The following is a 21,277-nucleotide window of genomic DNA, read 5'->3' on the forward strand; positions in this document are numbered from 1 at the left end:
AGCTCAGGAAACAAACGAGTAGCGAGGAGATGATCCAGAGAGTCCAGCAGGGCTGAAGATAACTGCTGTTCTCAGTACAGCTCATCCTCTCAGTGTTTGTCTGTAAACTGCCAGGAAATCATGAGAAACAGCCACCATGACGTCTGAATGCACTGGTTCTGGAACTGTAACCGACAGCCCAAACCCACAACACATTCACTCAAAGACAGAAAGGAGCTCTCTGTCAGTTTCCTGTCAGCTGAATGATGTTTTAATTATTTCAGTGTCCGCGAGCAACCTGAACATAACGTCAGTCTGTGGAGGGCTTCAACTTTCTCCTGTTGGACTTCATTTAAATCTTCATTCACCTTGTTGAGTTCTGACATCATCCCAAATGTTTCCAACAATTTCAAAACAGGGAAATGAACAAGTGTCCTGGAGGTGACGGTGCGTTTCATCTGGTCGGCACTTCTATGAAGAGAAGTCGACGAGCGAGCCTGAACGTAACGTGAGCAGGAGGAACGTCGCTGACCGAGGCCGTCTGTGTGTTTGACTTCAGGTCAGCACTCAGCACAGACTCTGGTTCTGGTTCTGGTTCTGGTTCTCTGAGTCTTCTCTGTAACGTTACATTCATGAAGGAGGGATTGTTTGCTCTTACAGCGGCAGAAGGACTCAGGTATTGATGACCTGGATTTATCCTTCAAGGCCTTCAAATGAACAAAGTTTCACAGCTCAATCAACAAAGTGACGTCTTTTCTTTTACTACGAGGACGAACAACAGATTCTTCTGTGTCACAGCTGAGACAAGCTGAATGACATGTTGATGTTTACAGTGAGAAAAGAAAAGTTTAAAAAAGTGACAAGCCTTTAAATTCAGAATATTTTGCAGTTGTAATTTCTGCATCACTTCACTTCTGTTAATGTGAAGTATTAAAATGACTCGTCGATCAATTTACTACAAAACAGCTGAAAGAAAAACTGCAGCAGAGAGACGATGAGTCAGAAGACTTCCAGTCACGACTGATTCCACTCAGCTGTGTGTGTGTGTGTGTGTATGTGTGTGTGTGTGTGTGTGTGTGTGTGTACAGGTTGTTTCAGGTTTCCATGCCGTCCTCACACAGCGTCCATCCTGCTTGTACTGAAAACATCTCGTACAGGAGCGAGGACGCTCCCTCGTCTCACATCCAACCACACCAAGCTACCTGAATACCTGAATTTTCCACAGCAGCAGCTGTAACGATGGTCCTGACCTCTCCTGGTGTGTGAATGATCACCGCTGTTATCCAGGAGGAAGACAGGAAGCAGCGTGATGTCACGTTCAACACAATGTTTCTGATGCAACGATCAGGATCCTTCAGCGATCGTTCTGAGGCCTGAATCGAACACTAATCACAGACGTGACCAGAAGCAATATTTACAGATGTTTGTGCGTAACGTCAGCCGCTTGGATCACTGTGTGTTTCTGTAGCTTTTCCTCCATGAAGCTGATGTGGATCAGAACATCGGGTCAGGTGCTGAGGTGTTTCAGTCTCGTCTGATGTGGAGGAATGTCTCAGATCACGCCACAGTTAAAATGGCGGCCGTCAGCTGCAGCAGACTCATTAAGCACGAGGCTGATGACACGACAGCGTCTTCTGTGGAAACGCAGCGCTGCAGCTTCCCCACCATTTATCAGCTGCGCCAAACCTGCCTCTCTTTCCTCCTTTCAATCGCCATGGCAACACGGAGCCACAGGCCATTATTCTTAATGGCTACCTTGGGCCCCTCAGTGTGTGTTTGAGTCTGTCATATCACAGTTGATACAAAGTGGTACCCTCGTCCTCACACTCACACAACACCACGTCAACACAACCCCAAAGTAAAGTCTAATATACTGATGAGGCTCTGTGTGTGTGTGTGTGTGCGTGTGTGCGTGCGCATGTGTGTGTGTGTGTGTGTGTGTGTGTGTGTGTGTACTCTCAGTGGGATACATGTTGTCCTGCACAGATCGATCAGTGGAGCTGCAGACTCGTCAAAGGATGTTACAGAATTTTCCGGCTCTTGAGTCTGTCGGCTGTGAATCCGTCTCATCAACACACACAATAAAACACACACACTGAGCAGCATCTCATCAACACACACTCCGTTAGCTCCACATCTGTGTGTGTGACGGAGGCTGAACGAGACGCAACAACGTCTGTTCAACCGCATCGCTTTCTATTGGCTGAAATGTGGAACTACTCCTTTAAACAGTCCTCTGCTGGACAGTCAACCATCAGGGGCCTGAGACCACCAGAGACCTGAGACCACCAGAGACCTGAGACCACGAGACCTGAGACCACAAGGGACCTGAGACCACGAGACCTGAGACCACCAGGGACCTGAGACCACCAGAGACCTGAGACCACGAGACCTGAGACCACCAGAGACCTGAGACCACCAGGGACCTGAGACCACCAGAGACCTGAGACCACCAGGGACCTGAGACCACCAGAGACCTGAGACCACGAGACCTGAGACCACAAGGGACCTGAGACCACGAGACCTGAGACCACCAGGGACCTGAGACCACGAGACCTGAGACTACCAGAGACCTGAGACCACCAGGGACCTGAGACCACCAGAGACCTGAGACCACCAGGGACCTGAGACCACCAGAGACCTGAGACCACGAGACCTGAGACCACCAGGGACCTGAGACCACCAGGGACCTGAGACCACCAGAGACCTGAGACCACCAGAGACCTGAGACCACCAGAGACCTGAGACCACCAGGGACCTGAGACCACCAGAGACCTGAGACCATCTGATCAGCTGTGAACACACATGAACACACACACGAACACACACAGCGTGGTGTTGGTCCATTGAGCAGAATGAAGAGGCAGTTTGTGGAGCTGAGCGGGGGGAAATAAAGAGACAAACAGAGCGCGCTCAGATCGGCATCTTACACAACTGAGGTCGTCAGGCACATACACACACACACACACACACACACACACACACACACACACACACACACACACACACACACCATTGTGCACATGTTACTTGTGCCTCACAACCTGTACATCCTTGAGGAGAGTGTGTTCCGTCCCGTCCTTCAGAGCTCCTTCATGACAGCGTCCTCACTGCAAATGTGACTGAGCCTGAATCAACTGGACTCAGTACCCAGTAATGCAGTCTGGACCAGCCTGAGTGAGCCCACTTAGAATTCAAAGACTGAAGGTTTCAAAATATATCTTCTGTCTGATTTGATTGAGAGAAAATGGAAAACAATAACCACAGTGACATCATGTGGCAGTGGTCTGGCAGAGGTCGGGCCTCACGGCTGATCGCTCACAGCTGCAGGAAACAACGAGCCGAGAACACAGAATGAGTCTGAATGCAGGAGGGAAGCTGAGGAAGAGATGAAAGACTGAAGAGACAGTCGGTGATTCAGTGTCTGAGATCCTGCTGGTGACGAACACACGTAGAGACACAACTTACTTTTTCCTGCTGTCGTATCGGCCCGTCGGTCCCAGATTCTGAGGAGACAGAACACAGAACCATCAGTTAATATGCAGGAGGGGCAGATCAGCAGCCCTCCACCTCTCTCTACAGAAGCTAACGCTGAGGTTAGCCTGTTGGAGAAGCTAATGCTGATGTTAGCTTGTTAGCTTTACATTTCTATATATAAATATTCTCTTCTCAAATGTCTTGTTAATTAACAATTAATTAATTAACAATGATGCCTGTGACTCTCTGAAGCTAAAATTTAAAGCCTGACTCTCGCTGTCCAATATTGCGAGCTCGCCAGCGACAGTTGTCATGGATACAGGCGATGTCTGCTAGCCTGAGAGGGAAACCCACAAACAACTGGACCGCAGCTGTCAGTTATATAAACAACAACATCGATCCTTCTGTCTTTAATGTTGTAAATATGAAAACATAACAAAACATCAATGAAATGAAGCTGTAATAAAAGCAGTGACTGAGATCAGCTGTTTCTGTTCTGTTGATTCGGTCGAAGGTTGGTGATCTGGTGTCATGCTCTCCCTGCAGACTGAAGCTAACAGTGCGTTTGCTCAGCGACGACAGACGCAGCGAGGAGACGAAGGCTCGGGTTGATTCGATGGACGAATGACAGGGTTTGGACACATGGGGGGAAAATACTCTGTCGCCTTGACAACCATTGACAACCCTGTGAGAGAAAATTGCTATCTGAGCGTCACTTTAGCTCTCTGTGGTTTCCTCCCCTCTCTTCACCTCGAGGGCGCTGGAAGACCTGAAGACGGACCCGCCTGCTGGGATCCTCCATATCTGAGTCCATCAGAACACTGTGAGGATGAAACTCCATTTGTCTCCTCAGCTGGTGAGAACGTCGTCCTCACATGAGCTCTCTGCAGGCTGCTGCCACGACATCAGCTCCCTCTTCCTCCATCTTACGATACGTATTAGAACAGTTTGTTTGTCGGGTCCAGGTCCTGGAAATTAGATGACAGCTGAGACCTCCTGAGTCCTGCTGATCCTGCCTCACTTGTCTGCTCACTTTTGTCTTTCCTTCACTCTTGTCTTTCCTTCACTCTTGTCTCTTTTGTCGTTTTCCGGATCAGCAGCGGGAAGTTTTGGCAGTATCTTTCTCTGGTGAAGACGGATGCTTTCCTCCCCGCTGGCCCCAAAATGAGATTATCGCTCAGCCCCATGGGCAGAAATCTGTCGACTGTTCACTGCTGCCAGCGAGCAGCTTCACTCACTCAGATACAGTTGCAGCAGTGCAAACACTGATGCTGGTTTTATTCCCTCATGCAGCAGAACACATTCATGTTGACGATGACGTTGTCATGTCATGTCATTATCCGTAACCACTTATCCCTTTCCATGGTGTCGCGGGGTGTTGCTGCTGGAGCCAAACCCAGCCTTGTCTCAGGGCGAGGGCTCCCTGGATAAGTTGCCAGCTCATCGCAGGGCCCTCACTGATGAGCAATGTGGGGTTCAGTATCTCGCTCAAGGACACTTCGACATGCAGCTCAGCCCTGCCCGGAGCTGGGATTTGAACCAGTGACCTTCCGATCACTAGTCGACCTGCGCTGAGCTACAGCCGCCCTACAATGACGTTTATTCATTTATTAAACTTTGTTCAGTTTATGAAACGTGCTTCTTAAATGCAGTCTGGCTGTGAAGAGTTTCAGATTAACATCCTCTCGTCTCCGCTGACCTGACGCCCGTCAGCCCTTCATCTCATGCCTCCTTCGCTCCGCTGGTATTTCTGTGAATGTCAACACGTCCGGCGTGTTCGTCTTCAGCCGCCAGGACAGGCTTCAATTAATACTGACGGGTGATTGGCTGCGAAGGACAACACAACGATGAAGAGGCTAACCTTCCCTGTCCAGCCGTGTGTGTGTGTCTGTGTGTGTGTGTGTGCATGTGTGTGTCTGTGTGCGCGTGTGTGTCTGTGTGCATGTGTGTGTCTGTGTGCGTGTGTGTGTCTGTGTGTGCGTGTGTCTGTATGTGCATGTGTGTGTCTGTGTGTGCGTGTGTGTGTCTGTGTGTGTGTGAATCTTCTGTCTAAGCAGCAGGAAAAATTTACATTTACTGTAAAACATCATGAGACTGGATCTGATCTGAACACACACACACACACACACACACACACATACTATCTGGCAACCTTCACCACTGTACCACTAATATGAACTAATACAACCTCTCTCTCTGCAGGCCGATCGAGTCTGACCGCAGACAGCTGACTCCTCCCCCCACCCCTCTTCTCACCTCACCTTACTAATTTGAACAAGGCTTTATTTTGATATTTGTCGGAGGCTGAACTGTGGCCGGCTTGTTGGCCTCTCTCTGGGTTAATTAGTGCAGCAATGCCAGCATTCATGGCTGGCCGAGGAGGCTGCAGACGGGGGAGGCTGAGCCGTCCCTCCTGGCAGCCGCCGCCGGCTCTGGCACCTCCGAGCGCTGGCTGGCAGGCTCGCCCACTGGGTGAGTGACAGGCTGACCGGCGTGGGCCTGGACCCGGCCCGGACTGACGTCTGCTGTGCTTCTCACAGAGTCGCTCACTGATTCATCACCACGCTTCTGATAGACCGCTCAGAAGAGACAGACATCTTGTTTTTTATTCCACTCATTCTCTGTCTCCTCCAAACCTGGCGCCTACATTTCCCATGGTGCAGCTCTTCTTCAGACAGCCTTGTTTACATCCCTGGACTGACCATGATGTGGACGGTACAGCGGCGCGTGCTACATCAGGAGAGTTGACCTGTAGTTACCTGCCTGGTCTCTGACCCAGAACAGCTGCCTGATATCTGATATTTGAGAAATACTGTGTATGACAGCAAACATTGTGATATTCCATTAATACTGACTACAGTTTAAATGATGATGTGATGTTCTCACACACCTGACTGTGACATCTCGTCACGGTTTTGTATTTCCTTTCAGTTGTGTTTCCTGTTTTATTTTGGCGTCTCACTCTGCTCTCAGCTCAGTTCCCTTCCTGCCTTTGTGTGTTTCCCACCGTGGTGACCGCCCGCCTGATCTCCTGTTACAGAACTATCTTCAGGTGAGACGGTCTTTTTGGAAAGTGTCTCAAGTCGTGTTTTCAGGTTAACGTCTCTCAGATCTTGAGACAAACTGCAGACGCAGCTGTGCTCTGCTACAGTTTCAGGATCAGTGACGTACGTCCATGCTGAGAATCGACCTCCTCGGCTGTTTGAGTTTGAGGGTGTGATGGTTGTTCAGGCGGCAGCTGATGTGTCCTGGTGCTGAAACAACAGCTGAATATTGATGGTCAATGTCTAAAAACACAATGTTTTGTCTTAAATAACTAGTTTAAATCCTGATGTTTTGATGAACAGTGAACAGAAACGTTATCATCGATTAAACGTTCACATGTTAGGTGATTCTTTGTTCTCACTGGACCTGATGAAGAGGCACAAATCTTCAGTTCTGTGTTCACAGAGCAGCAAATGTTCACAAGTCGTTTCACTGCCTCCATTAAGTCTTTACTTTCATTGTGTGTTTCATGTCTTCTATGATCTATAAACTCAAATGGAGTCGCGAGCCAGTAGAAACATCCCACAAACACGCGGCACAAGTCTGTCTCAGAGCAACAACCCGAAAAGGTCATGAAGTCTTGGAGGGACGTAAAACAAGACTGATGTCTGTTAACTACGTCTGACTGCAGCTCAATGTTTGATGATTATTAATTAATGTTTAATGATTAACGATTAAATATTAATGTTTAATGATTAATGATTAAATATTAATGTTTAATGATTAAGAGGTTTTATGACAGAAAACGAGAAATCTGAAAATGTCATTTTGTTTTTTAGAAGTTTTGTAGATGAAACACTGAAAAACTTTAGTTTCTTAAAATAAATGTTAAGTAGTTTGAGTGTGTGTGTGTGTGTGTGTGTGTGTGTGTGTGTGTGTGTGTGTGTGTGTGTGTGTGTGTGCGCTACAGTGAAGCGTTAGCCTGCAGTCACACATCAGGAGAGGTGGAGTGGCAGCTGCAGCTCTCCACATTTGTTTATGCAGTTTTCTAGTTTTCTCATATCATGCAGACACACTCCTGAGGTGGGGGGAGGGGGAGGTGGGGAGGTGGAGGTGGGGGAGGGGGAGGTGGGAGGGGAGGTGGGAGGGGAGGTGGGGGAGGGGGAGGTGGGGAGGTGGAGGTGGGGGAGGGGAGGTGGGGAGGTGGAGGTGGGGGAGGGGAGGTGGGAGGTGGAGGTGGGGGCACTGTGCCATGTTGTTTTAAGGGATTAGGCCTAATAAGATGGCAGGCTGAATTTATGGAGCTAATATTTCACGGCGGGTGATTCATGGAGGATTTGGTGCGACGGAGCAGCTTAATGGATGTTCAGAAAGACTGGCTTGACTTGTGCCCTGATCCGATTGGACCCGTGGGACCACGGCTGCTTAATACACCACTGTGAGAGTGTTTGTGTCCAAAGACGGGCCTGAGAAAAATGTACGAGTAAACAGGACACATACACAAATCCCTCCTGTGCTAGACGCCATGTATGGAACGTATTCCTGCTCCATACGTCCTGGTGTCAGCCGGCCCTTCACCTCCCATCACCTCATCTGTCCAGCAGCGACTGTCACTAACGAGCCATCAATCAGTCAATCAGCTCTCCTTCTGCCACAATAGAATCATCAGCTTCATATCACCGCTCTCCTGACTCCAGGAACATAATACTACATCAATACTCAGAGGCCATTTTTAGGAATGTGATCTAAAACCTCCTAACAACTTGTTTTACTGCATTATTTCAATCTGAACCATTTATCATGACAGTATTCAATTTCACTTCCAAATACTCCAAATACCTCATGTTTGTTATTCTACATTATTTTAAATGTACTTTAATGATTCTTCTACTCGGCTGTCTTTACTTCCTTTGTTTTGTTTGACTTGCTGTCGCGAACGATGTTCGTTGATACAGATTCAGCTTCAGGTTCAGACGTCCTCGTGTCAAAAAACAACTGATGATGGTCGATGAAGTCTTCATGTTAATAAAGGTGTAAATCTGGTCTGAGATCAGGTTGTGATGTGTTCTCTCCTGCAGACTGTGATCACGAGCTGATGGAGACATCTGATGTTTAAATCAAGTCTCAGCTGCTTCAGTAGTTCAGCAGAACGCTGCAGCTCTGTTTTACTGACTTTATATCCTCAGGAGGAGGAGAGGAGGACTTTATATCCTCAGGAGGAGGAGAGGAGGACTTTATATCCTCAGGAGGAGGAGAGGAGGACTTTATATCATCAGGAGGAGGAGAGGAGGAGTTTATATCCTCAGGAGGAGAGGATGACTTTATATCCTCAGGAGGAGGAGAGGAGGACTTTATATCATCAGGAGGAGGAGAGGAGGAGTTTATATCCTCAGGAGGAGAGGAGGACTTTATATCCTCAGGAGGAGAGGAGGACTTTATATCATCAGGAGGAGGGGAGGAGGAGTTTATATCCTCAGGAGGAGAGGAGGACTTTATATCATCAGGAGGAGGAGAGGAGGAGTTTATATCCTCAGGAGGAGAGGAGGACTTTATATCCTCAGGAGGAGGAGAGGAGGACTTTATATCATCAGGAGGAGGAGAGGAGGAGTTTATATCCTCAGGAGGAGAGGAGGACTTTATATCATCAGGAGGAGGAGAGGACTGGATCATCAGGTTTGGGTGAACTGTTCCAAATTGAGGCCATGAAGGAGAACACAGGCTTTGCTCTGAGGAGTTCTGTGTGTGTGTGAGGCTCCAGAAAAATAAACATAAAAGCTCAAATCTAATAACAGAACAGAAAATGAACTCATGCAGTTTGATCTGAATGTGTTTTTCAGTCTGTGGTGGCTTCGAGTGTCTGAATTCAATGGAAATGGACCTGAGGACTCTGGAAGACAGACGAGCTGGGGCACAAAATCTATTGGAAAGATAAAGAGCGACCTCGCCTCCTCAGCGCTGAGGAGATTGCTTCTGCCAGCACGCACACACACACGTGCACGCACACACGCACGCGCACACACACACAGATAGTCAACGTTTCTATGATCAGTCATAGGCTCGCAGCATCTATCTGCATGAGCACCGGCAGCTCAGTTTACTGCCTGGATCTCCTCGGGCAGTCAAACACAGTTTCTGACGGCTGCTGGCTCACAGTCACTCTGATTAAATTGTCACAGCTCATCTCAAACTTTCCACTTTTAAAAGCTTCAAACTCGACTCAGAGAAAAAGAGACTGATGAGTCAGAGGAGAGGACGAGCTCGCCCCCTGCTGGTGATGACGACAACAACAGCTGATTAAAACAGTGTGATGATTAAGCACACTGTTTTAATCACAAATATCAATCTTTCATGTCGTTAGTATTTTCTACATTAATGGTATAAATAAGTGAAAAGAAACCTGTTTTCTAGAGGTACACACACCATATTTAAATCAACTAACTGTTTCTGATGAGCTGTGAGCTGCTATATGACATCACCAGACTCCCCTAACAAATCATCTGATAATAAGAGTTGCTGCACGAGGAGGAGAAAAATAACAAACCGTGTGAAACAGCTGTAGCGAATCCCAAATCACGAGGGCCTTCTTGGACATTCGGCATTAAATACAAAAATGTTAAAATTGTTGAACCTGCAAGAAAACAGCCGAGACGACTCTGCAAGCATCAAGAGACTCTGAATTGGACACATGATGATGGAGGTTCACTCAGTAGTGACACGTCTCTTTTGAGAACTGCACACGCTCAGTAGCGATCAGGTAGCTGACATGGAGGACTTTTTAATATCTGTAACTTCAGCCTCTCTTTCAAACTCAGAGCCGACTGAGTGATGACTGAGCTGCCTGAACAGAGAAGAGGAACCGGAGCTGGAGGAGCATCAGGAAACAATCAGAGATGCTTCGAGTCATAGATTAATCATTTTCAAATTGCTCATTTTGAAAGTGGATTCTTCTGTTTGTTTTTCAGAAACAACTCGTTAGACGTGAAGGTGTTCTGCTCTCTTTCCTCTGAACATCTTTGAGTTGAGGACAAAACAAGAATGAAATCAATCATCAGTCTCGGCTCAAAACACGACGACACATCTTCTAACAAAACACCAAAAACATCTTTCACAGAACAATCTGCTCCGCCAGCTGTTCGCTGTTTTTATGAAGGCTCTATTTGATTTATCATCTAAGTTATGCCGTCGCCTGTCGAGTCTTTCAGAACAACAACAAAAAACAGCTCAGAGGGAGAAAAGAGCTGCTGAAGAAACAAATGACTGGACAAAAAGACATCCCGTTGATGCAGGTGGAGGTGGAGGTGAGTAGTAGAAGGGTGGAGGGTTATCAGGAGCTGGAACACAGCGCAGTAATGACACCGTCCTGAATAATGCATGGAGCTTCACCCACAGTGCTGCTGCTGCTGACCACCTGCTGCGTCGACCACCAGCGACAGGACGTTGACGTTAAAAGCACCGGCATGCTTCTGTCTCTGCGCTGCCGCTGGGCTGCCTGTGTTGCCTGGAAATCTTTTATTTACTGAGAGGACGAGCAGAGTGTCACCTGCTCTGGAACATCAGGAACATCTGCTCCTGTTCTGAGGCTCCGCTCAGCATCACACACCTCCAACACTCAGCACAGCTAATGAACAATTCTGATGACTGACTAGAAAATGTCGTTAATAATGGTGTGGTTCCAGCTTCAGTAAATGCTCATGAACAGCAGTTCGGGAGTTTCTCTCGGGCTCCTTCAGAATTTAGATCCAAAACATTAAAAAATGTCTCTGTGCTGTGTTGCAGAGATACTAAAGTTAGCATGCTAACCAGCTAGCCCTGGCCCATTGCGGTCCAAAGCTCCCGTTTTAGCGAGGTGAACACTAAAGGGTCATTCAGCTCAGACGGCGTCATGACATTAATGCCGCTGATGCCTGGATGTTCATGGCAACCACAACAAACACAGTACAGACGACACACACTCACAGAACCAACATGAATGGAACTTCTGAGACGTGATAGCAGAGCATCAGACGGCGTCACAGCTCATCACTGAACACAAACCTGCACATCATGAAGAAACAATTCAAACAGCTGGATCACTGTCAGACAGCAGCCGACAGGTCCAGTGCACCTCACCTGTTCTCCACATGGACTGATCACCTGCATGCAGCCAACGTCTGCTCAGACCTGATTGGTTGATACTCTTCCCTTCACAGCCAGGATGAACCAGGAGTGATTACAGTTTGTGTCAGTACCGAACCCTGATCCGTACACGGTGTACATCAGCTGCCACAGACGATGACGGACAGACACACAGAAATAAATCAGTCACATCCTCCTGAATCTCTCTGAGCTATAAAAGAAACCCGACAGTCGGCCCGTTCTCTCGGACATCAGATGTGTGAGTCTCGCCCACATCGCAGCCTCACCGCTGATTCATCAGTGAGTGTCTGAGTCCACCAGACAACACCCCGAACAAGATCTTCATATCCAGAGACACCGGACAGCATCTCCTGTTTTATCTCAGCTCCTCTTTTCATTTTGTCACTGGCACCAGTGAAACAAGACAAAGTACCCAAACACACATTTTGGGCTCTGAAAGCTGACGCTGACTTTAACTGCTCTCACATAGACGACTCAACTGTGGCTGCAACATTCCTCACATTAGATTATTAAAATGCTCCGTAACATTTTACAAAGAACTATGCCTGCAATTTATACAATATCACCGAACAGCTGTTACAGCATCCTCTGGCTTTTATTTTGAAAGGCTGAGCTGTGGTGGCAGCACGAGCCTGAAGGGTTACTGAGTCCTCCTCCTCTCACCTGAGTCCTCCTCCTCTCACCTGAGTCCTCCTCCTCTCACCTGAGTCCTCCTCCTCTCACCTGAGTCCTCCTCCTCTCACCTGAGGCCTCCTCCTCTCACCTGAGGCCACCTCCTCTCACCTGAGGCCTCCTCCTCTCACCTGAGGCCTCCTCCTCTCACCTGAGGCCACCTCCTCTCACCTGAGGCCACCTCCTCTCACCTGAGTCCTCCTCCTCTCACCTGAGTCCTCCTCCTCTCACCTGTCAAACTGCTGTTAAAGCACCAAAAATAGAAATTGATGCAAGTTTAATTTATGTAGTTTTGCATTTTGGTCTTTTTGCCAGGGAGCTTGAAGTTTTGTTTTCAGTGACGTTGTGTTTAAATCATAACTTGGACATCTTATGATGTAATAATCAACAACCTTTCACAGAGCCCAACACGTCTGTGTTCATCATCTTCTGATCATTTTATGTACATGTACAGAATCTGTACTGATATTAAAGACAAAGTAAAAATATATTTTTCTGACTCTTTTTAAAAACAATATGGTTTTTTAGTGAGAGAACAGAAGATTTACTGTCTGTTACACAGAGATATCTTAATATAACAGGACGACATTAAACTGTTGCTTTCCTGTTTATTTTTCTGCTCCTGAGTCAGAACCAGTTCTTCCACATAATTACAGATTTGACGTCAGATTCTTCACATCTTTGTCCTTCGACACGTTGTTTTTCCTTCGTGACAGCCTGAAGTTGTGAATTTTAAGCTTCTAATTTGAGCTGATTTCGTGGTCCATCTGTGGCGCAGCATGACGGGTTGGAGAGGCGTCAGTGTGTCAGCCTCTGACTCACTGCATCACCGGAGTGGAGCTGGAGAGGTTCAGTGAGTCTGGGTCAGAACACGGTTCAAACACTCGGAGCTGCAGAACAAAACACGAACTCTACAAACCTACATCACATCCTGACGATGAAGGTCGACATAGTTCAACCACAGAAGGTCAACAGGGAGCGCCGCTTCAGCTGGCAACATAAAACATGATGTCACACAAACAACGTTCATCAAAAGAATGAACATGAGCCACAACACACACACACACACACACACACACACACACACACACACACACACACACACACACACGCTGGGAGCTCCAGCTTCTTTATTCAATTGTTCCAAACGAGGAGCGACGGTCCAGAGAAAACTCACAGCGTCCGAGTGCCCACTGTAACTCTGTTTTCTGGTTCGTGGCCTCGACAATAATATTCACTGTCTGTGTCTCCTGTGGATCACGTGACCACCAGCATCCTCCTCGCTCTGAGGTCCAGATAGTAATCAGAGGTTCAGTGCCCATCAAACAGTGGCAGCTGTCAAGACATCGCTGTACAGTGAAACAGTCCTCGCTGGTGGTGAACACGTTAAACCTGATGAGGCGACTCAGACAGACGATGTCACGTCCTGAACCTCTCTTTATGTTTAGTGTCAGTTTCATGATTCTAACTTTGTATGATTCTACTCGACCTGGATCATCTGTCAGTCATAATAATATCTCGTCTCACAAGGTCTGTCTCCCGTCTAGAACACCTGAACACAGTAAAATGTGAGACGTCCGTAAACAGAACACAAACAGACTCACGTGGATGTTGTGCAGCTTCTTCCTGCCTCTCTCCAGTCGACTCAGCAGCCTCAGGTGTGGTTGCTCTCCGCCTGCCGGCTGCAGCATTCGGTCGTCAACCGAAACCGTCTTCCTGAGGGCCGCCCGGTCACTGGCCCACGCCGCCCCGCCTCCCTCAGCCAGGGGGAGGCTCCTCGCACCCCCACCTCCTCCACCTCCACCTGCACCTCCTGCTGCTGCCGTGTTCCCCCCCGACACCAGAGACAGATCAGGTGACCAGAAATCGCGTTGCAACGAACCTGCATGAGAGAAACCAGAGACACCCTGCTGTTACTGGACACCACACACACACACACACACACACACACACACACACACACACACACACACACACACACACACACACACACACACACACACACACAGGTTGGTCCGTTCATGTTTCAGGGGACTGGGGTTGATTAAAATGATCAGTAGAAGTTTGATGAAGTCATAATATCTGTTCATATGTTTTAATCAATAACTCTAAGCAAAATATTTGAAATAACTTTTGTTGTGTTCATATCATGTCGTATGAAAGACTGCAGGTTCCAGAAATGGTTCTTTTTCCTTTGACTTGATCTGAGAGCAGAGAACACACATCCTGCCGGTCACATGAGACGGATTTTAACACACAACCTCCATCATGTTCTGCTGGTTTCATGTTTCCAGTCAGTCACTGTGTGTGTGTGTGTGTGTGTGTGTGTGTGTGTGTGTGTGTGTGTGTGTGTGTGTCAGGTGTCAGGATGCTGCATTAAAGCTACATGAGGAGGAGAGAACACAGTGACATCAGACTAAATGTTGCTCCGTCTCTCCAGGACTTCATCACCTGACAGCCGACAGACTGCAGTCACAGTCGGCTGCTGTCAGCTGTGACTCATCACAGACGCGGTCCAACAGTACCGGGTCATTCGTGAACACCTGAGCACTGGGTAGACCTCCTCCCAGTGACCAAAACAGGTGGAGGGATTTTATTCTGACACGTCTGTGTGAACAATGTAAACAGTCTCTTCATCTTGTCCACCACCTGCATCATGTTCGTCCACCTGCAGGTTCCTGTCTCTGGCTCTCACAGCATCACATCTCCCAGTCCACCAACAGCTGCACCTCCAGACCTCAGTCCACCAACAGCTGCACCTCCAGACCTCAGTCCACCAACAGCTGCACCTCCAGACCTCAGTCCACCAACAGCTGCACCTCCAGACCTCAGTCCACCAACAGCTGCACCTCCAGACCTCAGTCCACCAACAGCTGCACCTCCAGACCTCAGTCCACCAACAGCTGCACCTCCAGACCTCAGTCCACCAACAGCTGCACCTCCAGACCTCAGTGCATCAAGCTCCTGAAGTTCAACCGGCTTTACAAACCAAACAACCCATCAGTTAACAGAGGAGACAGCAGTACAACCTGCTGACAGTGAGTCTGTCTGAGTGTAGAGACGATCACATGGCTCCCTCTGGTGGACACAAGTCACACCGACACTTCCAACTCACTCCAGACTGAAGTAGAAACATCTTCATGTAGATTTTTAACTTCAGCACACAAACCAGAATGCTGAGAAGTGAACCACTGCACTTCCTGCTGAAGTCAGAACAAACATGACAGTGAAGCTGTCAAACAAACCAAACGTCACTGGAGTTACTGACAATGTTTCCGCAAGGAACACAAACAAGTCGTCAGGATGTCGTAACTCCAGTGCTGCTCCTTCATCATTACTGTGGATCTACAAACACACTAACAACAGAAGCTTGTCTTCGCCTGAGTCAACACACAGAGCGAGAGACAACATGTGGACCAGATGAAGAGTTCACATGTGACGCAGCACAGAGACCTGAAGGCTCTGATGTCGCAGCTTCATCATCTTCAGAAACGAGAAGACAAAACGTGACTGAATCAAATCATTAATATTGACGAGGCTGGATCTGAAACTTCTAACACAATATATAAAGTGACAGCAGGCCGAACAACTGCAGAGCTGCTGAGAGGAAGCAGATTCCCCGAGAGGGTTTAAAATGCCTCAAGGCAGAAGAGAACAAACACTGACGAGCAGGTCAAACAAAGAGGATGAACTGGAGTGTGATGTGGTTCAGTGAGCCTCCTGCATCACCTCAGACAGACAAAGACCATAAAAAGCTCATTAAATCATCAGAAACACATTAAGATAATTATTTTTGTTCTGTTCAAGAAGCTGCTGACGACTTTTTCAAACTCAACAACAAAGACAGAGTGAAGACGAGGAGCTGGGCAGTAATCTGTCCAACAGGAAGCTCGTTATCATTCTCCAGAAGGGTGGAGCTAAATGACGGCCGCACTAACACAGGAAGTGAAGCCCCTGGACAGTATAAACAAGACCACCCGTCGACACGCTGCAATGAACCATCCTGACACAATGGCACGTCCACAACACACACACACACACACACACACACACACACTCACTCACTCACACACTCACTCACACACACACACACACGTTCAGTTTGAGGCTCTGATTCACCTTCATGGTGAACTACATCAGGTGTTTCTTATATTTTGTCCACCCTAGTTTAACACTCAGGCAGGTGTGTGTTGTATTAGAGTGCTTGTGATTGGCTGTCAGGTGTCAGGTAACATGGTCTCACCTGCAGAGTTCCAGTGGAGGCCTCCAGGACTGGCAGCGAGCCGCCGCCTCTTCCTGAAGCTGACGCCGCTGGAGGGGGCGGAGTCTCCGGCTGATTTCCCCGCACTCAGCACTGCAGCAGCAGCAGGGGTGGAGGACAGGATGGGGAGGAGGGACGTGGTTAGAAATGGCATCTCCTTCTCCAGTGCAGGGCTGAGGAAGGTGGACTCTGATGACCTGCAGGGTTTAAAGAACAGAAGAGCCGCTGACATCACAGCCGCCATGTTCACCTGTTGACCTCCTGCTGCTGTCTGTCTGTCACTGCAGCCTACTGTCATCCATGTTGGCCTTCAAAATTCAAACATCTACGCCCAGAAACTCCACTTGCTGATGCAGCTTCTCCTTCAGCTTCATGTTGTGAGAACGTTCTGATTAATTCAACAGTGAACCCGACACTGCTACAGGAAGGACGTCCAAAATGGCCGCCACTGTCCATACTGTTTGTTTGTTACCTGGTCTCTGAGACCATGTAGCTGCAGCTCCGCCATGATCCTCTCGCTCGACAGCCTCCCTTGTTTTTCCTCCGCAAGACAAAGTCCAGCAGCTGAGCCCAACTCAACATCTAAGATCGACTCGCTTCACCGCATCACGTCAGCGCTACAAAGCATCCTGTGTACGACCCGGACATGAAGCACATCACGAGCTCCTTTAGACGCGGTGTTCTCTGTGAAAGTGCCGTCTGAGTTTAAAAAGCTGGTCAGAAGGTTTTCAGAGTCACACGTCAGTGAAGACCAGGTCCACTGAAGGAAACGGTCATCAGGTGTTCACAGGGTGTTAGCTTACCTGTGTGTGTGTGTGTGTGTGTGTGTGCGCGCGCTTCAGATATCACAGTTCCTGATCCTGATCAGTCTTGAGGTCTTTGTGCCAGGTGAAACTTCACCTGACTCGGGGGGGTCATTTGTCAGTGTTATTGGTGCGACATGTTGAGACAGATTGACGTCGCAGCAAAGCAGCAAGTTTAAATAATAATGTCATACAAATATCAAAAACATCAGTGGCAGCAAGCTGCCAATTTGGCTGTCCTCTTTGCGGCTAGGTCCGCAGATTTAGACAGAAGGTGGTATACTGGGGGTATGTTTTGGTCTGCCAATATGACGCCTCGTAGGGTACACTTAATTCCACCTCCAGTGCTATGTAAATCCGAGACGTCAATGTGCCGGCAATTGCTTGAGATGGGTGGAGGTGTCGATGATGTGCATTGTTGTGCTACTCACAGCCGGGGAGTTTTAAAACCAGGAAACAGCTGATCACAGCAGTCAGTCCATCACTTCATCTGCAGATGTCATGATGAGCAGCTGGACAGCTGCAGAGATCCAAGGGATGCAGCATCTCCTCGGTCTCTGTAGCTGTTTGGTTGTGTTAGCTTGTTGTAGCGGCAAGCTAAGAATGGTCGCTACTTTCAAATTAAAAGCCCCCCGCTCAGAACCTAATTCTAAACTCCAATGGGGTGCAATGTAAAGCTCTTATTTTGAAGACAAATTCGACCTGCTTCACTGTTTACACCCAACTTCATGATTCACGTCACATGTTTAAGCCTTCCCCAGTGGCGGCTTTTGGAAAAGGAGGAATATTACGCCTCCATTTTAGAAATACAGTAGCCCCTTTTAGATAGAAAAGGTGGTACATTTGCTCCAAGGTAAATGCTGCAATATGCCGCCGTTTCTATCTAAAAGGGGCTACTGTCTCACAGTCTGACCGTCGGTCCACACTCTGATGACGGACGGTCATCAGCTGTACGTTTGTAGAGTTGTTATTACCAGAACCTGTCTGTCTGACATGTTGAGGACAGAGCCGACAAACTGACCCGACAGTCCAAACTAATCTGGTTCTATACATTCTATGTGCTTCCACCTGAAGCTGTACGACTCGGTCATGATGACTTCCTTTTGTTAGCCTGTGTTTCCTCCTCATCTATAAACACAGTGTTTCCTCTCAGGCTCCCTGTGGACTCTCAGCTTATCTTCTCCAACATTACTGCCATCACCATGGTGCCAGACTAATACTGCCTGAGCTACAACCACTGAGGAGGAGGAGGAGGAGGAGCAGGAGGGGGTAAAATTCACATATTTAGGGAGTTAATAGCGGATCACCACAACAGACACTTCTGTCCCACAGGTTGTTATCAATAGTCTCAGGGGTCAATATGATCAGCAATCACAGCCTCAAAACTCTCTCTTCATTCTTTACTTCACATCTCATGAATGACTGTGTGCAACACAAAGATTATCCACATGTTCGAGTCATCTGTGCAGAGACAAAAACACTGAATAAAACTAGGCAAACTTTCTGGTGCCGTCTTCAAAACCTTCAGGTGACTTTCGACCCTGACGTTACCTGAGTGGTGAGCCGATCTCTCCTGGCTCGCTGCAGGTGGAGCGACGGGAGTTGGAGGCTGGTGACGAGGAGGAGGAGATCGGCGGAGAAGAGTGGTTGGACCCATGTGAGGAGGAGGAGGAGGCGGAGGAGGTGCGGGTGGAGTCCAGAGACCTGGGCAGCAGTAGGGAGGACGGCATACACAGCCATGTCTCCAGGTCGGAGAACTTGGAGTAGCTCAGCATCTCCAGAACACTGAGGGAGGAGATCACAGTCGTCTCTCATCAAGTCCTCCAGCACCAGAACAAGACCCGCCGGATGCACACAACATGGACAGAAACATGGTTACCTCTCCTCTCCCACTCCTGGGATGTCATCCTTCTCGTCTGCAGTCTGGAAGATGCAGGACGTCCTGGAGTCTCGCGATGACAGCAAAACAAAGGAGTTATCAGAATCCACAGACATCTTCAGCCATATCTGTGTGAGGCCAGGACCAGGTGAGAACAGGTCAGCTGTCAGTCTGAACACATAAATACAGCAGTCAAACTGAAACCAGTGATGGCAGGTGTGTCGCAGACAGTCAGCAACACATCATTAAACCTCCTTTAGTCTCTTGACACGCAGCTGTTTGCTGTCACTTTCACTCCTGGTTGATCCTTTAAATCAACAGGAGCTAACCTGCTAATTGGTAGCACTGGCTGGTTTGTTAGTTAGTCACTAGCTGATGACATAAGTTTTGAGTTTGTACCTAGTTGGTATCTTTAGCTTATGTAATTAGCTTTGTATATTAGCTTGTTTGGTAGTTGTTTCACCAGTAAGTAACATTTGCTTGTATGTTAGTAGCTAGCTGGTAATATTAGCTTGGTAACTACTAACTGGTATATTCAGTATGTAACTTAATGATCATTACTTGCTAACTTAAGTTTGTTTGTTCACTAGTTAGTTGGAAGCTAGCTGAGAACATTTGTTTTGTAGTTGGACTGGTATTCATTTGTTCCTGTCAAGGCAGTAATGTAGCTTGTTAGTAGTTGGCTGCATTTACTACCTTACAACTTAGCTAGCTTAGAATTTTACCATTTTAATTATTAAGCTAGCTTTCTAGTAACATTGGCTTGTTAATCACCTATTTGATTGGCTAGCATGTATAATTAGCTTGTTGTTGTTGTTGATTAAATATCTTGTTAGCAGTTGGTAGCTAGTTCCTAATCTGTGTTAATTGGTAAACTGGCTGATTGCATTAGCTTGTTACTTTCTGGTAACACTTTCTTCTTGATGAGTGGATAAGCTTGCTTGTAAACAGCTCTTCTTCTTCTTCTTCTTCTTCTTCTTATTATTATTATTATTTTTATTATTATTTAATTTTGTCCATACTTGGTAGCTAGCTCCTCATACGACTGTATTAGTTGGTTAGCTAGCTGATTACATTAGCTTGTTAGCTGGTTGGTAAGCAGCCTGTCCTCGCTGTTGCCATTGGCTGGCGCCAACGGTTATTATCGCATCTCATTAACATTCAGAGTGGCGGTTAAACTGATGACGGTCCATAACTGTGTGACGCCTCCAGCCGCAGCACCGACTGATGTTTCTACGTCACATTAGTCACGTTAGTTTGAGGTCCGGACGGTGGACCGGCAGTCAGACTGTACCCAGAGGACAGAAGTCCGACCACACGTGGCTCCTGTTGTGGCTACTCACTCATTAAACACACACACACACACACACACACACACACACACACACACACACACACACACTTTGTCTTTAACGGTAACCCGCTGACATGCTGACGTCATCAGTCGGTTAATAACAGTTGAAACACAAGAGAAGCTGCAGAACTTTACCGTCTGAGTCCAAGTCTTCTTCTTCTGCACAAACACCGTCCCTCCTCCTCCTCCTCCTCCTCCTTCTTCTTCTTCTTCTTCTTCTTCTTCTTCTTCTTCTCCTCCTCCTCCTCCTCCTCCTTCTTCTTCTTCTTCTTCTGTTCCCAGAGCTCGAACATCTGCTCACTCCGGGCTGCCGCCTGGAAACGTGTCTTTGTCCTGCCTCATGTAAAACATCCCAAAATACAGTCGGCCGGTCGCGGGCTCAGATTACAGTGCGGTGAACTCACCGCACAGCCGCCCAGTCAGTCCCACAGCTGGGAGGGCCGAGTCTCAATACTGCTGACACCCACACTCATCCACTCAATTAACTGCGAGACACGAGACAACACAGCTCACAGATGGACGAGTAACACAACGACAGGAGGAAGGACAGGAAGGAAAAAAGCGAGGAAAGGAGAAGAGGGAATAAGGAAGGAGTAAGCAGGAAGAGGAAAAAGGGGAAGGAACAAAGGAAGTATGGAAGATCAAAGAAAGAAGAAAGGAAAGAAGGAAAAAATAGTGAACGTGAGAGGAAATAAAGAAACGATGGAAGGAAAGAAGGAAGGAACCATGCA

The 21,277-nt window shown here is 47.8% G+C and overlaps 1 protein-coding gene across 8 annotated transcripts in view; it reads right to left on the bottom strand.

Moving 5' to 3' along the window:
• Nucleotides 1-21,194, bottom strand: part of ankfn1 (ankyrin repeat and fibronectin type III domain containing 1) — a 73,142-nt gene extending 51,948 nt beyond the window's left edge. For 2 of the 8 annotated variants that reach the window (XM_037080375.1, XM_037080374.1), the window contains exons 1-6: nucleotides 20,682-20,872; nucleotides 19,193-19,363; nucleotides 18,865-19,098; nucleotides 16,493-16,707; nucleotides 13,854-14,131; nucleotides 3,448-3,485 (exon numbers count right to left, since the gene is read on the bottom strand). In XM_037080375.1, the coding sequence (XP_036936270.1) occupies nucleotides 3,448-3,485; nucleotides 13,854-14,131; nucleotides 16,493-16,707; nucleotides 18,865-19,098; nucleotides 19,193-19,363; nucleotides 20,682-20,839 (1,094 nt within the window). In that variant the 5' untranslated portion in view covers nucleotides 20,840-20,872. Of the gene's footprint in view, nucleotides 1-3,447; nucleotides 3,486-13,853; nucleotides 14,132-16,492; nucleotides 16,708-18,864; nucleotides 19,099-19,192; nucleotides 19,364-20,092; nucleotides 20,113-20,214; nucleotides 20,535-20,681 lie in introns of those variants that run through there. The other 6 variants (XM_037080367.1, XM_037080369.1, XM_037080370.1 and 3 more) reach the window with 6 other exon arrangements.
• Between the last annotated feature and the right edge of the window lie 83 nt (nucleotides 21,195-21,277).

This window comes from Acanthopagrus latus, chromosome 20 (assembly GCF_904848185.1).
Source record: "Acanthopagrus latus isolate v.2019 chromosome 20, fAcaLat1.1, whole genome shotgun sequence".
Lineage (NCBI taxonomy): Eukaryota > Metazoa > Chordata > Actinopteri > Spariformes > Sparidae > Acanthopagrus > Acanthopagrus latus.